At 34.2% G+C, this 15,104-nt stretch overlaps 2 protein-coding genes across 4 annotated transcripts in view; both read right to left on the reverse strand.

Annotated features, from left to right (window-relative positions):
• Nucleotides 1–15,104, reverse strand: part of LOC127850437 (uncharacterized) — a 206,112-nt gene that overhangs the window by 75,633 nt on the left and 115,375 nt on the right. The window lies entirely within an intron of this gene.
• LOC127850435 (uncharacterized) lies at nt 623–14,903 on the reverse strand. Of its 3 annotated transcripts, XM_052383468.1 has the most exons (4): nt 14,701–14,903; nt 2,054–2,198; nt 1,396–1,785; nt 623–1,161 (listed from the first exon to the last, which is right to left on the reverse strand). In XM_052383468.1, the coding sequence occupies exons 1-3, from the start codon at nt 14,738–14,740 to the stop codon at nt 1,428–1,430; spliced, it is 543 nt and encodes a 180-aa protein (XP_052239428.1). In that variant the 5' UTR covers nt 14,741–14,903; the 3' UTR covers nt 623–1,161; nt 1,396–1,427. The 3 variants fall into 3 exon arrangements, with proteins under 3 accessions (XP_052239428.1, XP_052239427.1, XP_052239430.1); XM_052383467.1 differs by lacking the exon at nt 623–1,161 and having other exon boundaries at nt 1,211–1,785; XM_052383470.1 differs by lacking the exons at nt 623–1,161; nt 14,701–14,903 and adding an exon at nt 5,903–5,964 and having other exon boundaries at nt 1,211–1,785.

Consider the following 15,104-nt stretch of genomic DNA (forward strand, 5'->3'; position numbering starts at 1 on the left):
TTAAAATTAATTAAAACTACTAGCACTTCATTTGATCAGACTTATCACAACACGTTATTTTGGTAAAAAATGGTAGTCGTATCTCTCAGGAAAAAAAGGAATTACAAATGTTGATGGCGAATTAAACCTTTCCATAACAAAAGGGTCACGATGCACTTAAGCGCTCACCTTATTTCGCGGACACTAATTGTTCAAGACTTGAAGAAGGTTCCAACTTAGTAAAAAAGATCAATAGGTTAGACCTACATGAACAAGAAATGTGTTTATAGATGCATAAACATTCATTTTTTTATCAAAACTGCGCTTATTTCAAGCGCAATGTGTTTATGGTGAAATTTGACTTTTACCCTCTACATGAGACCTTGACCTTCGATGTGGAGGGACGGTTGTTACACGCGATATGTCGTCTTATGATGGTTAACTTGTTGGCTAGTTATTCAAACATCCAGATATGGCAAAGTTATGGCTGCGAAATGGCAAGCATTTTCAAGCTGTTTTATGGCCTGAGTTCACCTTTAACCCTCAGTATTTCATTGACCTTTGAGATCGGGAGACGGGAGCTACACTCAACATGTATTCTTATAATGTTAGACGTAAGTGCAAAGTTATTACAAAAAACAATAAATATATGGCTAAGTTATGACTGATACATACAATTTCCCATAGATGCACAGACGGAAAGACGTTTAGATGGACATTGTCACTGATGCATGTGTCGCATTTATCGAAAGGGGACCCGAACCTAATCGAACCTCGGATAACAATAACCCACACATGATTGGCAATACATCAGTGCCGTATTTAATATTGATAAGAGTTACCTCACATGTAACAGAAGTTTAATTTATGACTTAATTCATGAGTAGTAAAAAGGTTTTATTAAGAGTTGACCTGGTGGCCAAGTTTTTGAACGCACCTGACCCAGATTCCAACTTCATCTAGATGGTGCCATGATTTCATGTTTGTTTCTAAAATTTGACATGGTGACTATATTTTGGACACATGTGACTCAGATTCAAAGTCAGGCTAGATATTGACCAGATAAACATTCTGACGAACAGTTGATGTCGCACTTCACACATCTTATACAACACGACGACGGACGCCGGACTTAAGGGTGATCACACTTGCTCACCTTGGGCATTTTGGTGGTCAGGTGAGCTAAAAAGGTAAAAATATTCACTAAACAAGGGCAAAGATAAAACAGATATATAGGTTCAATTTTGGTAATTACAATCCCGTAAATTTTAGAAATCGTGTGCGCTAATATTAAATAAGTTGATTAAATTCTAAAATACGTAATGTGCTGCTATGTAATCCGGGCCGTCACAAAACAGCCAAAACTAGTTCATCTAAGTGTAACGTTTTCATCTTCGTTGTAGTCGTTGTAGTTACATCTATGGGAAGGATCGTCGGGGTCACCGTGTTTACACGTTTTCGCATCTGTGTTCGTCATTTGTGTTTCCGTTTCTGGGCTCTAAGTCTAGATACATATGGCTATCGGGTATTTCATAGTCACGCAGCTCTAAAACTACTGTGTTGTCGGCAGGGCTAATACCAAAATATGCATGGTTGTCATGGTCGCCATACCTGCTAAGGCTCTCGTAGCCTTGTGCTTCGTGTACGTTGCTATGAGAGGACGCAATATGAGTATCGTATATACTGTGGTACACAGTACCATCAAGATCATCTTCTTCATGCTCGTTGTTTTGACAGGACGCAATATTTGTATCGTCTAAGGTATGGTTCGCAGGACTATGAAGCCCAACAGAAGTGTGTGATTTCCTGCAAAATGTGGTACATGATTGCTTTAATTGTTTATATATTTTAGCAACACCAGTGTAAACAACATACGATTGGAAGCAAGTCAATAGTAAACAATACTATTTTGGTATATTGGATATTGCATCTTTGCAATTGTAACACAATAAAGAGTGTGTAATGACTTTTCTGACTAATGATTTAAGAAACATATCTTTTTTAATAGCTCAATTAAAACATTTACTTGTTGTTTGTTTTCAAATATATTTATTTTTAAGTTGTAATGACTTACCCTGTGCGCAGAGCGCGGAACCTCCTGCACGACACTACGACGACAATTAGGATTAAGGCGACCCCACTGTTGACGGAAATGGCAACGATAGCATCGTTGGAAAGATTACCATCACTTGCCATCGTATCGGCCCGTGTTGTATCGGCTGGAATAAGAACGAGTCACACGTGTAGTTAACGTATTGTACCCGAATTCTAGTTAAAATGTAATGTTCTGTTTAACGTTACCTTAATATATACACGGTATTTCTTTTTTTACATTTTCTCAGCAAATTGGAATTTAAAAAAGTTTTGCCAGTTGGAAATTTAGTATCTAACTGATAATGACTCAACTTCTTGTTAGTTTCAACTTATTTATTTTAGCCCGATTGAATCTCAAGCCTAAGGCTGATTTGAAATGCTCTCGAGTCCGTTTCCTGTGACTAGAACTAGAACTTTGTGCGAAATTCTAAACAACGCTCCCACGCTCAGTCCCAGTGAGGCTTCCCGTGCCAGAAAAGTGAGCCGATCGAGAGGCTTTCCGTGCCACCACGTAAGCGAAAGTAGGCATTTTTAAGTAAAATTGATGAAAATTACTATAAAGTGTACATTGAACGTAAGATGTGATCATAAAGATGATATCAATGACACTAGATATTTAACATATATCGGAAAAGCTATGTTAAAAAGTCATCAAAGTGGCATGTATGCACGATTGTTCCACCATCCTCGTCATCATTCCGTCATCGATAGAGTTTGTGATAAGTATTTGGACGAGCGGAATACTGTGAACCTGTAGCTGGATATAGGCTTCAACTCATGGGCCACCTCTTTTTATGCACAAATGTGTGTTCGGGTTTTAAATTTAGATTTTCTTACCTGTTTTGTGAATAACGATCATCCATTTTCTAGTTTATGACAGAGAGGCAGCAAAGAATGAACAGAGTGGCAGCATTTTGACAGAAAGGCCACCGATATGCGTCTATACCGTGATATAGAGAAGGTTGACAAAATAATCGTTTTTATTGATAATCATGCACATTATCAAATATAATTTTAGTAACTGTTTCTGAATAAAACATAAGCATGAAAGGAAATGCTTTTTGGAACGATTATATTGTTGTTATAATTTGTTTTTACTGGTATCCGGAGAGGCGCCCCCGGAGATGTGCTTCCCGGAGAGGTGCCCCCTAATTTAAGGGGGCGGAGAGGTGCCCTCCCATCAAATCTGGAGGGGTTGATAAGTCCCCCCCCCTGTCAGAATTAAGTAGGCGGATATCTGCCCCTTCACAATAATTCAAGGGGCGGATAAGTGCCCCCTTCGGGACTATCGTCTGTTCCAAAAAGAAAAAAGTGCAGTCGAATTTTTTATCAATTTATTTATTTGATGTTTATTTAATCGATGTTAACTACACAAATACATAGGTAAGGTAGACAATTTTCCGCTAACTTATATATAGGCATCCATTTTGCCACGTTTTGCAATATTTAGGACTTGAAGAATAAAGAAAAAAGTGCATTCAAATTTGTAATCAATTTAATTTTTTGATGTTTATTTAATCGATGTTCCATACATACATACAAACATACATACGTACGTACGTACGTACATAAGTACGCACGCACGCACGCACGAACACGCGCACGCGCACGCACACACACACACACACACACACACACACACACACACACACACACACACACACACACACACACACACACACACACACACACACACACACACACACACACACACACACACACACACATACACACGCTCGTTCGCTCACACGCACGCACGCACGTTGAATAATTGTGCACATTTTTCCTGTACATGATTTTATAGCCCATCTGTTTACATCGGTCTGATAACTAGGTCAACCCTCAGCAGATTGAATAGCTGTTTTCATGCATATACAGGTCGTGCTCTTTATAATTTTCCCACGCACCCATGTCCTTGTAAATATTGCCTACTCTGATGGAAAGTGTACGCAGTAGTATCTGCATTAGATATGAGTCGCATAATGAGAAAATAACATTTATAACTGTTTTATTTATGCTTGAAATACAACAACGTTAATAAAACGTAAACAGTTTATAGTGTTATTTAAAAGATAAAAAATGAAAAAAAAACACAAAAAAAGTTATTTAAAAAAAAAATACATATGTATCATATAACAATTGTTTTCATTTTTTTTAATTAAAACATAAACAGTTTATAGTGTTGTTAAAAAGTTTGAGATTTTTTTTTTGAAAACTTATAAAAAATAAAAACGTTATAATCAATATATGTTTTGAACCCTTTTATTGAATTATTGAGTTTAAATGATTAAATTCGATAAGAATGCAGCACACTTTTAACAGAAGCTCAAAATCCAGTTTTCCTCAAATTCCAGTACAATAACATAGTCAAATCTATGTGATTTGTCTCCCTGAATCCGAATCTGGTGCTAGTTTTGCGTTACCTTGATCCCTTAAAGAATTATACTGCACGTGGCTATCAGCACGCGCTTATAAATTATGCACCCAATACGCTCATTATAATGCTGTGACTTAATAGTAAAGAATACATTATAAATAGATGCATATCAATGCACGCCGAATAATACAAATAAATCAAAGTCACGGGTCACGGGTTCGTGTAGACGTGTAAAAGGAGAGAATTTATAAAAGTCATGTTTTAAGGATATAAAGGAGTAATAATTCATTTTTTGTGTGTACGTTCATATAGTGGAGTGTTAATAAAAGTATGGAAGATAGAAATGTATCAGAAAGTGAGGATAATATGATGTATAACATTGAAACAACCAACAGGTATACGGAAGGTCAAAATGGCGCCAATAGCGGGTTTGAAATTGTAAACAAAACAAAGAAGAGAAAATTTAAAAGTGGATCAAGTGGGTCTATTTCCTCAAATTCATTTGCAAAAATGACAGTAGATGATAAACTAAACTCACATCGATATTTGAGCAACTGATCAAAAACTATCAAAAAATTAGTGAAATTGAAAACCAGCAAGGTAAATGGTCCAAATGGAACAAGGAAATACAATATATCAACAAGAGTTACCTAGAAATGAGTGACAGGGTTACTCAAATTGAAAGACTCCTCGAAGCGCAAAGGCTGAACTCCAAAGTGCTCACATACAAATCAATAGATGCAGAGTCTAGAAGCATGAGGAATAACATAGTGATATACGGACTCACTGAGAGATTGAAAGGTAACTGCACTCAACTTGTTTTGAATTTTATTAGCGATGAGCTAGATATTGACACAAGTGATATGCATATTGAAAGAGCACATAGAATGGGCCGTTTCGACCCTAAGAGTAGAGATGCTAAAAGACCCATGGTAGTGCGTTTTAGGGATTTCGTTGATACCGAGACAATTATGGAAAATGCATATAAACTAAAAGGGAGCCCATTTGGACTTGATAGGCAGTACCCTAAAGAGATATCTAAAGCACGATCAAGCTTGTTTAAATCTCAAGAAGCAAGAAATGCTAGAACGAATAGGCACAAGGTGCAAATTAAATACACAGCAAGGCTATGTGTAAATGGCAGAACAATTATAGACATGTTTCCCGAATGGTTTCAAGTTCTAGGTAATGATAGATTAGTGGTAGGAAACACGGATAAAAATGAAAATAAAATACCTCAAAACACAGGCAAAGAAGAAAGTGTGTACTCGGCAGATACAGTGATAGATGATGAGATAAGCACGGCTATCAGCGAAAGTGAAAGTGAGAGCGAAATTGTTGAAGACTCAAATTGTTCGGGGAAAACATCCGAATTACAAGACACCGAGAATGTAAACAAAACAATAACACATGACATCGAACTAACTGAGCTTAAAAAACGTGAACACATACCTCGGTTGTACACGGAACGTAAACTCCAACAAGATCAGTCGTACGCAGAAGCTGTCACTACCAATCACATCGATAAAAACACCAAACAACACATGATCTCAAACTCCAGAAATGTAAACACGACAAGCGATGTAAATCCTCCAATCAAAAGTTCCGTTGCAGCGAATCCTAAAAATAGATCTACTGAGAAAACCTACGTGGGATCCCATAAAATTGACAGCCCAAAAGCAACGAGGCAGAACACGGCTCGAAAGTAGGACAGCGATGAGGCGTTACGAGAGGTCAAGTTTTGTGTTTTTAACATTGAAGGACTGAAAGGGAAATCCTACAATAAATTAGACATATCTGAAATTCAACAGTTATTTAGTACACGATATTTTGTTATTTACTGAAACGTGGGGAAATGATAGTTTGTTATATGATGTCGCCGGTTTTAATTATTTCGTGTTAAATAGAAAAAACAAAACATTAGGTGCAAGGAGGGACAGTGGTGGGGTAATAGCATATGTACACGAACGTTTATTTAATTATGTTGAATGTGTGAAATGCACTGATGATGGTATAATGTGGCTTAAATTGAAGGGTAATTTATTTGGCTTGCAGAATGAAGTTTTTCTTTGTTTGATATATAATGTGCCTCAAGGTAGTAGTAGGGAAATCCTAAATGATGGTAATATCTTTGATATATTAACAAATGATATGATTTATTTTGAACAGGAGTATGGTAATGATTGTAAATTTATAATGTGTGGGGATTTAAATGCACGGGTGGGGATTAAGCCAGATTATGCAGTATATGAAAATAATCATATTTTAGACATGTTGCCAGATGATTATGTTATGGATGATGCAATCGAAAGAAACAGTCAAGATGAAACAGTAAATGAATATGGCAAAATATTACTAGATTTTTGTATATCGACAGGTTTAAGGATTGTAAACGGCCGCTGTGGTACAAATAAAGGCATTGCTAGATTCACATGTGTAAACTCACATGGGTGTAGCGTTGTCGATTATGTTTTGTGTAAAAGCGATGTTCTTAAACTGTTTAAAACATTTGACATTTACGATCCTAATATTGTGTCCGATCACTGTGTTATCTCGTTTAGTTTAAATATGCACACATTGGATAATTTTGTTAATGTCAAAAAAAGGGGATCATGTTAAATTGTTATACAAATATAAATGGGATGATAGTAAAAAAGATTTGTACATGAATGTATTAAGCTCGGAAGAAAACACTATACATTTTGAATCTCTTTGTGGAAACATTCTTTTGTCAAACTCACATGAGGATTTAGATTTAAATTCTAAAACTTTTACATATATATTGGATGGGGTATGTAAGCCTATATTTAAACAAAATTTACATAGTAATTTTTTTAATCAAAATCACAATAAGGATGGTGTATACTTTGACCACGAGTGTAAAAATTTAAAGAATTATTATTATACTTCTCTTAATTATTACAAAAATAATCCTTGCGATGAAACAAGGAGGGACCTGGTGACAGCAAGATCAAATTATAAAAAATGTGATAGAAATAAAAAATATGATTATGATAAACTGCAAACGCATAAATAGGAATTAGGCAGACAAAATAATGCAAAGTTATACTGGAAAATGTTAAAAGAATCGGTTGTGGGCAATACTAGTTCATTGTCATCAGATGATTTTTTAAATTATTTTAAATCGGTAAATGATCCCGATTCTGTGTTTTTCAGCCAGATGAAGACATTTTATATTTTAACGAGAGATATCTAGGGGGAGAATTAAACATAATGTTTGAAGAATTGAATAATATTATTACCACGCATGAAATAAAAAAATGTAAAAAACTAAAAAATGGCAAATCGGGTGGTCCAGATAACTTCCTTAAGGTTCATGTAGAGGTTTCATTTTGAAAAATGTGGGACCCCAAGCATTGAACTCAAATTTGACTAAAGGAAGAGTGCCACATTGAAAATGTATATATATATGCTTTAAAGGATGTTTTTCCTCCAAACTGCTACCAATTTTGTACATCAACGTATCATATCATCCACAAAATCAATCAAAATACTAAGCGATTTTAACACTAAAATATACATTATTTTCAAAAATCTGAATCATGTTTATTCCACGTATTTCGGCGGAAAATTATATTACTAGTGAATAATATCGACATTGACGAGGGCAAGTTACGCTTAAATAGTAAAAAAAGTTTACATATCTAGAAATATCAAAAATCGAACACATGTCATTTCATCACCATGGGGGCAGCCATTTGTAAATTCATAAAAAAGAAAGAAACATGCTAAAAACTCACTCATCGCCTTATTGACATTCCAAACGGTTGACGATGACAAATGCATTGGATTGTAATCTTTCCGTTGATGTTTACAAACTGCACGATCAGACCTCATAAACACTCAAAAGAATAACTATGTAAGAAGCATTTCACCAATGTTTACAATTGTTGTCGAATCACCATACTTATATTATTGCGCATAAAATAGTACGCTTACAGACTGACAGAAAGATCGATACGTAACTCCGTTAAATTTATCACGTTATACTATTCTATTGATAATATATAATAACACATCGCTTTAACAATCTAAAAGGAGAAATAATTCTTTTAAACAAAGTTTTTAATAACGAAAGTGAAAACAACGGAAGTTAGATGGATATTCTGTGAGATGCACTTCGGCTCCAGAAAAACAATACAAATAAACTAAAAACGACGTGTGGGGGACAATTTTCAGCTGGAAAATATTTGAAATAGGGAAAGTGATGATATCTCTACGTGGTCATTTCTGTTATTGAGTGCGATCTCTTGCTGATTAATGTTAATAGTTGTTTTACTAGTTGCGAACCAACTGTCAAAATAAGTTTGTGTTTTCTCAGGAATGTGTATACACATACCCGGTTTTCTCACCACTGCACGTGGTTTCGACCGATTTGTTTTGCACGTTTTTCTACGGAGCACAGCGAGGGCCACGCTTTCAAAATGGGTAGAAGGAATCGAAATATAAAATCAATCGGTTTGCCAATTTTTTTTATATTCCTTTACAATTTTATATGTCGTCTGCAATCTATTTCAATTTGAGATGGTTTAAATTTGCAATTTGGTTGAGAGGTAAATAACAAAATTGTTAAGCCTTTGAAAAAGAATTGTGACTCTTATTATCCACCATACCTTGATTTTTAAAAAGTAGTTACGTTTTAGTTATTTTTAGAACTTTGTTTAGGAAATTTATCCCAAATAGGCAGTTGAATTAAAACTCATGTGTTGTTTTATGACAATAATTTTCTGTGAAATGTTGCTAACTTGACCTTGTATATGTATATAGCTTTGTATTTATTCAACTTAAGGTAGTGCATATCCTTCCTAACTTTAGATTGAGATTTTGTAAATTTGTGTAAAAATGTATTGGTTTTAAACCAAAATATGAATAAAGCACACAAATATTGAATGTCAAAAATGTGTTTATGTTATTCTATCCGTCTTTAGCTTTAAAATGATATATAGTTTGACAATATTGTACCACATTGAATGAAGAAAAACCAAAGCGAATTTTTAATGAATTTTATCCCCCCCCCCATGAACCTTAACGATTTTTTTTTAAGTATGGATGTGAAATAGACATCTTCGCGACAGTTCTTTGCACATTATTTAATATTTTTTTTTATTCGGGTTACTTCCCGGAAACATGGTCAGAGGGTTATGTGGTCCCATTGCATAAGAAAGGTTATGTTAATAATACGAATAACTACAGGGGTATAACTTTATTGAGTGCACTAGGCAAATTATTTACAAAAGTTTTAAATGACCGGCTAACAATCTGGGCGGAAAAGTATAATGTTTACATTGAGGCTCAGGCAGGATTTAGACAAAACATGGGCACAATAGATAATATTTTTGTATTGCAAAACGTAATACAGCATTTATTATTTAAGAAAAAGAAACTATTTGTAGCATTTATAGATTTTACAAAAGCATTTGATTACGTAGTAAGAGATATTCTGTGGTATAAACTGATAAAGCTTGGTATTAGAGGGAAAATATTAAACATTATTCGTTCAATGTATAGTATTGTTAAGTCAATGGTAAAATATGACAATGAGGTTAGCGATAGTTTTACATGCCTGTTAGGGGTACGTCAGGGTGAATCATTGTCTCCATTTTTATTTGCAATGTATTTGAATGTCATTGAGGAATATTTGCTGACAAATAATTATGATGGAATAAATCTAGACACCTTAAAATTATTAATAATGTTATATGCTGACGATATTGTTTTGTTTTCAGAAAGTGAAACTGGCTTACAGATAGGATTAGATTTGTTAAAACAGTACTGTGATCGATGGAAGTTAACGGTTAATACACAAAAAACTAAAGTCATGGTTTTTAAAAAAGGAGAAAGACTTAGACAAAATATGAGATTTTTATATAATAACAATGTATTAGAAATTGTTGATAACTTTACATACTTGGGTTTTGTCTTTTCCTCAGGGGGCTCTTTTTCTAAAACGTTTGATAGTCTGTGTGGACAATCTTTGAAAGCTATTTTTAAATTAAGACAATATATGTCGAAATTTTATAACATTACAATACAACACAGATTAGAAATATTTGATAAATTAGTTTATCCGGTTTTAAGTTATGGGTCCGAAATATGGGGTTTACAGAGCAATATAAAGATAGAACGAATACATATAAATTATTGCAAATTATTATTAGGAGTACGAAGGCAAACACAGAATAACTTTATATATGGAGAACTAGGAAGAACGTCTTTATCCGTCAGACATAGCATTAATGTAATTAGATAATGGTTAAAGATAGTAAACACACATGGTATTAAATATGTAAAACTAGTTTATGATATTATGTTCCGAGAATTAGAAACGTACCCTAATAACAGATCTTGGGCCTACATGGTAAAAAGTCTATTAGATAATTGTGGTTTTAACGATGTGTGGCTGAACCAAGGGGTAGGGGATGTAGAAATATTTTTGAAAATTTTTAGAGTTAGAGTTACAGATATGTTTATACAAAATTGGACAACCGAATTGAGTGAATCAACTAGAGCAAAAACATACATATTAATATCCGATTTTAAATTTAAATCCTATTTAAGTGATGTAAATATCCCAAAGTACAGAATGGCTCTCTCTAGATTAAGAGTCTCTACACATAAGCTTAAAGTTGAAACGGGTAGATGGCAAAAACCAATAGCTATTCCTTATGAAGAAAGACAATGTACTTTATGCAATGTCTTGGAAGACGAATTCCACTTTGTTATGGAGTGTACATTATATACTGATGTAAGAAAAGCTTATTTAGAACCATGTTATTACGTAAGACCAAATATGTTAAAGTTTATATATTTATTGACCTCTCAAAATAGCAATATAGTTAAAAATTTAGCTATGTTTATTTTTAAAGCATGGGAAATAAGAAATACTTTTAATACGTATTATGATTAGGGTAGGACTTTTGTATATACTTATGCACAGCCTCTTGCTGTATATTGTCTTATAAAATATCCAATACTTTGCTTTACATTGTACCGATGTATTTTTGATGTCTATGATTCGAATGACCTGTGACTCTGTGTTTTTGCTTATTGTATTTGATATTTCATGTATACTTATGGGCATATTGCCTACTGTATTATCTAATAAACTTAACTAAAAACTACAAATAAATCAAAGTACTGCACGTGCTTATACTGCAAGTATAAGTAACTTACTCACTCACTCATTCAGTCAATCAGTCACTCACTCACTCACTCACTCACTCACTCATTTAGTCAGTCACTCAGTCACTCACTCCTTCACTCCCTGCCTCACTCACTCACAGTCAGTCACTCAATCACAAAGTCACTCAATCAGTCATTTGGTGTCGAGAATCAACATCAGGGTATTAATTATCGGATATATTTAGCCCTTAAATAATATTGCTTCTTTTATACCTGATATCTTATTTTAAAAGTTGATAAAAGTTGACTCAATAGTTTAGGTCTATATGTATCTATATGTATTGTTTGCTAACTTATGTTGACTTTGCTTTTGAGTTTTTGTTGTTCTGGTTCATTCTTTATTAAGTTTCCATTTACTAGTGTTAAAGTTGCCCCTGCCAATATGTTTGGGTATTTTTGGTGTTTCGTTAGGCGCAGTGTAGCAGTTACTTTCCTTACTCGGGGTTCAAAATCTATAACGTTCAATAGATAAATGTCTCCATATGTTCAGTAGAGTAGATAGAAATTAATGCGAGTTGTTTAGAAAATTAATAATGATAAAAGTAGTGTAGATAATGAATAATAATACAAGCAGAGTAGATAGTGGATAACAATACAAGTAAAATAGATAACGAATAAATAAATAAGTAAATAAGTTCATATATCAGTCAATACCATTATGTTCAGACCGGTGTCGGTTCTCCTAGAGTGACGTGTGTTGTTTCCTGTATTGAGCCCTCAAATAATATTGTAAGTTCGTTCGCACTTTTGTTTTTGAAAAGTAGTTTTTCTTAGCTCCAGGCAATATTAATAACAACAAGTGAGTGCCTGTAATATTAATGTAACACTGATGTGTTTGAATTGGTATAAACTGTATAAACTGTGATCAATGTCATTATGGATATGTTTTACCCTTCTAAACATTATGAGGAATGTTAAAATGGATATAGAACACCCTGAGTCCCAGTCTGACCAGTGCCAAAGAGATCTTGTTTTTTACGGAGGGGGGGGGGGGGGAGAACAAGAACAGGTGGTTCCACTAAAGCTTCAAATGTAGTTAATTCTTCACTGAGCCCATTAAAACTGATTCATGTCAGTCAATGCCTGCTAATTCTGCAAACCCTTTCAACAAACGACCTGCTTGGGTATGTACGAAGTAAACAATTCACTCAATTGCAACAATTTTATTATAACAAGAGTAAATAAGAGTGAATTATTGAGTCGCGTTCTGAGAAAACTGGGCATAATGTATGTGCGAAAAGTGTCGTCCCAGATAAGCCTTTGCAGTCAACACACGTTAATCAGGCAGGGACAATGCAATGTTGGGTCTAAAAATAAACACCATACTTTCGATTTCAAACTTTTATTCAAGATACGGGGGTTACAACAAAAGTTGCCGAGCATGCATATGTATAGCGATTTTACCCGCTACCCCTTATCTGATAAATAAACATATAACTTGTTTTTGTCACATTAGTGTGCGAACACTATACAGTAGTTAGTGCCGTGCATCATCAATAATTCAAAGTTACCTTACTTACCTTTATGTCATGAATGTTGGCTCCTCCTCTTTATCCTCGGTTATTTCCGTAAAAATTGCCATATATGGAAGTTGCAAAATCGTCTACTTATGTTAATCGCCTATGTTTGTAAAAGTCAAGTGTGAAGTTGTCAACTTAGAGTGATAGCTGATGCAGTTTCATTTCACCAACGGTAAGGTGTACTGTGTTTAGCGTGCCGTGTACGTACATTTCGTTGCTGTTCTTCGAAAACCGCGTAAGTACATTTTTACAACTTTTCAATAGGCAAAAAAAACATTTTTTAATATAATAATTTAGATAGTCTAAAAAATGAACCAAATATTAAAGCGAAAACTGCGTAAGTCCAGTTTTAGAATTTAAATGACAACTACGGGCTTTTATATTTTCATAAATAAAAAGTATGCCCATTTTGACTAAGACAATCTAAATTAATAAATTTTAAAACTTCAAAAAATATTTTTAAAAAGTTTTTTGAAAAGCTGGCAAAATTAAATTACGCAGATTTTGCAGAAACAATTAGTGCACCAATGAGTGTTCAGGATTTTCTCACGTGCTCATAACTATGCCTTCCAATTGGATATGAAATCCAGTATTTTCGCAGAAAATGACCCATGAACCCGCCGTTCTTATAAAAACAAATAACAATTTGCGCCAAATTTGACTTACGCGGTTTTTGAAGAACAGCGACGATTTGATACATGCGGCGAATTTAGTTTTGAAAGTTACATAAGCGAATTGCAGGTTCACTAATTTGAAAGATGTCAACTTCAAAGTTAAAAGTGGAAATTGAACTTGTAAAACTGAGATACAGAAATCAAAAGACCGATTACAAGCAACATATCATATTTAAACAAATCTGTTCAGTGCGATCTAAGTATAAATTGTCATGTAGACAAGGCTTGATTTTTGGCAACGAATAACCTCCATATTTAACAAACAAAAAGAAAGAATGTATGTGATTATTACATAATAATTATTTCATTATGGTTAAGACAGGTGGTTTATAAATCATGACATAGGTGATTTTAGTACAAGCATGACTAGTATGAATTTAGTGTTGTGTCGCGTTTATGAATACCGACTGAGTGTCTCCGTAATTGTATACATATAAATTCATATCGCAAGTGTAAATTGGAAGTTTATCAAAAGGTCATGTAGAAATATGATTTGTCTTTCAAACACAAAACGTCTTTCTACATCAAGAATTAGTTCAGTCAAACATAACATATATCACATCAGTGATTTGAATAAATATGTTAACTGATTAAAACATTGAAGTATAATAAGAAACTACCGGAACTCTTTTGATGTGGTTCCACAATTAAGACCGTCAACAAAATGGTCAATAAATGAGGCGGACTTAACGGTGATATGACGTTATTACTAGGTCATCAAAATGCCAAGGTTTCCATGAAATGTTCCCGTAAACTTCTTGAAATGTGAGCAAACACAATTAAATGACTTAATTAAACATAGACTCAAACATGTTTAAAGTCTCACCGATTATTTAATTATTAAAATATTTACCCGGAGTTTTGGAAGACACAGTTGTGGTATGTGGAGACATGTTTGACACTGTTGTGGTATGGGGAGACTGGGCAGACACAGTTGTGGTATAACAAGATCGGGTAGATACAGTTGTGGTATAAGGAGATTGGGTAGACACTGTTGTGGCAGGTAGAGACTGGGTAGACACAGTTGTGGTATTTGGAGATCTGGTAGACACAGTTGTGGTAGGCAGAGACTGGATAGACACAGTTGTGGTATTTGGAGACTGGGTATACACAGTTGAGGTATGTGGTAACTGGGAAGACAAAAATATTCAATGTGACAATGCTATCGATTTAACTCCAAATCATAGTGATGTTTTCAATTCAGATTTAAAACACGATCCATTGCCTACTCATTATAAATATTTAAATTAAAAAAAC

The sequence above is a fragment of the Dreissena polymorpha genome, chromosome 11 (assembly GCF_020536995.1).
Source record: "Dreissena polymorpha isolate Duluth1 chromosome 11, UMN_Dpol_1.0, whole genome shotgun sequence".
Lineage (NCBI taxonomy): Eukaryota > Metazoa > Mollusca > Bivalvia > Myida > Dreissenidae > Dreissena > Dreissena polymorpha.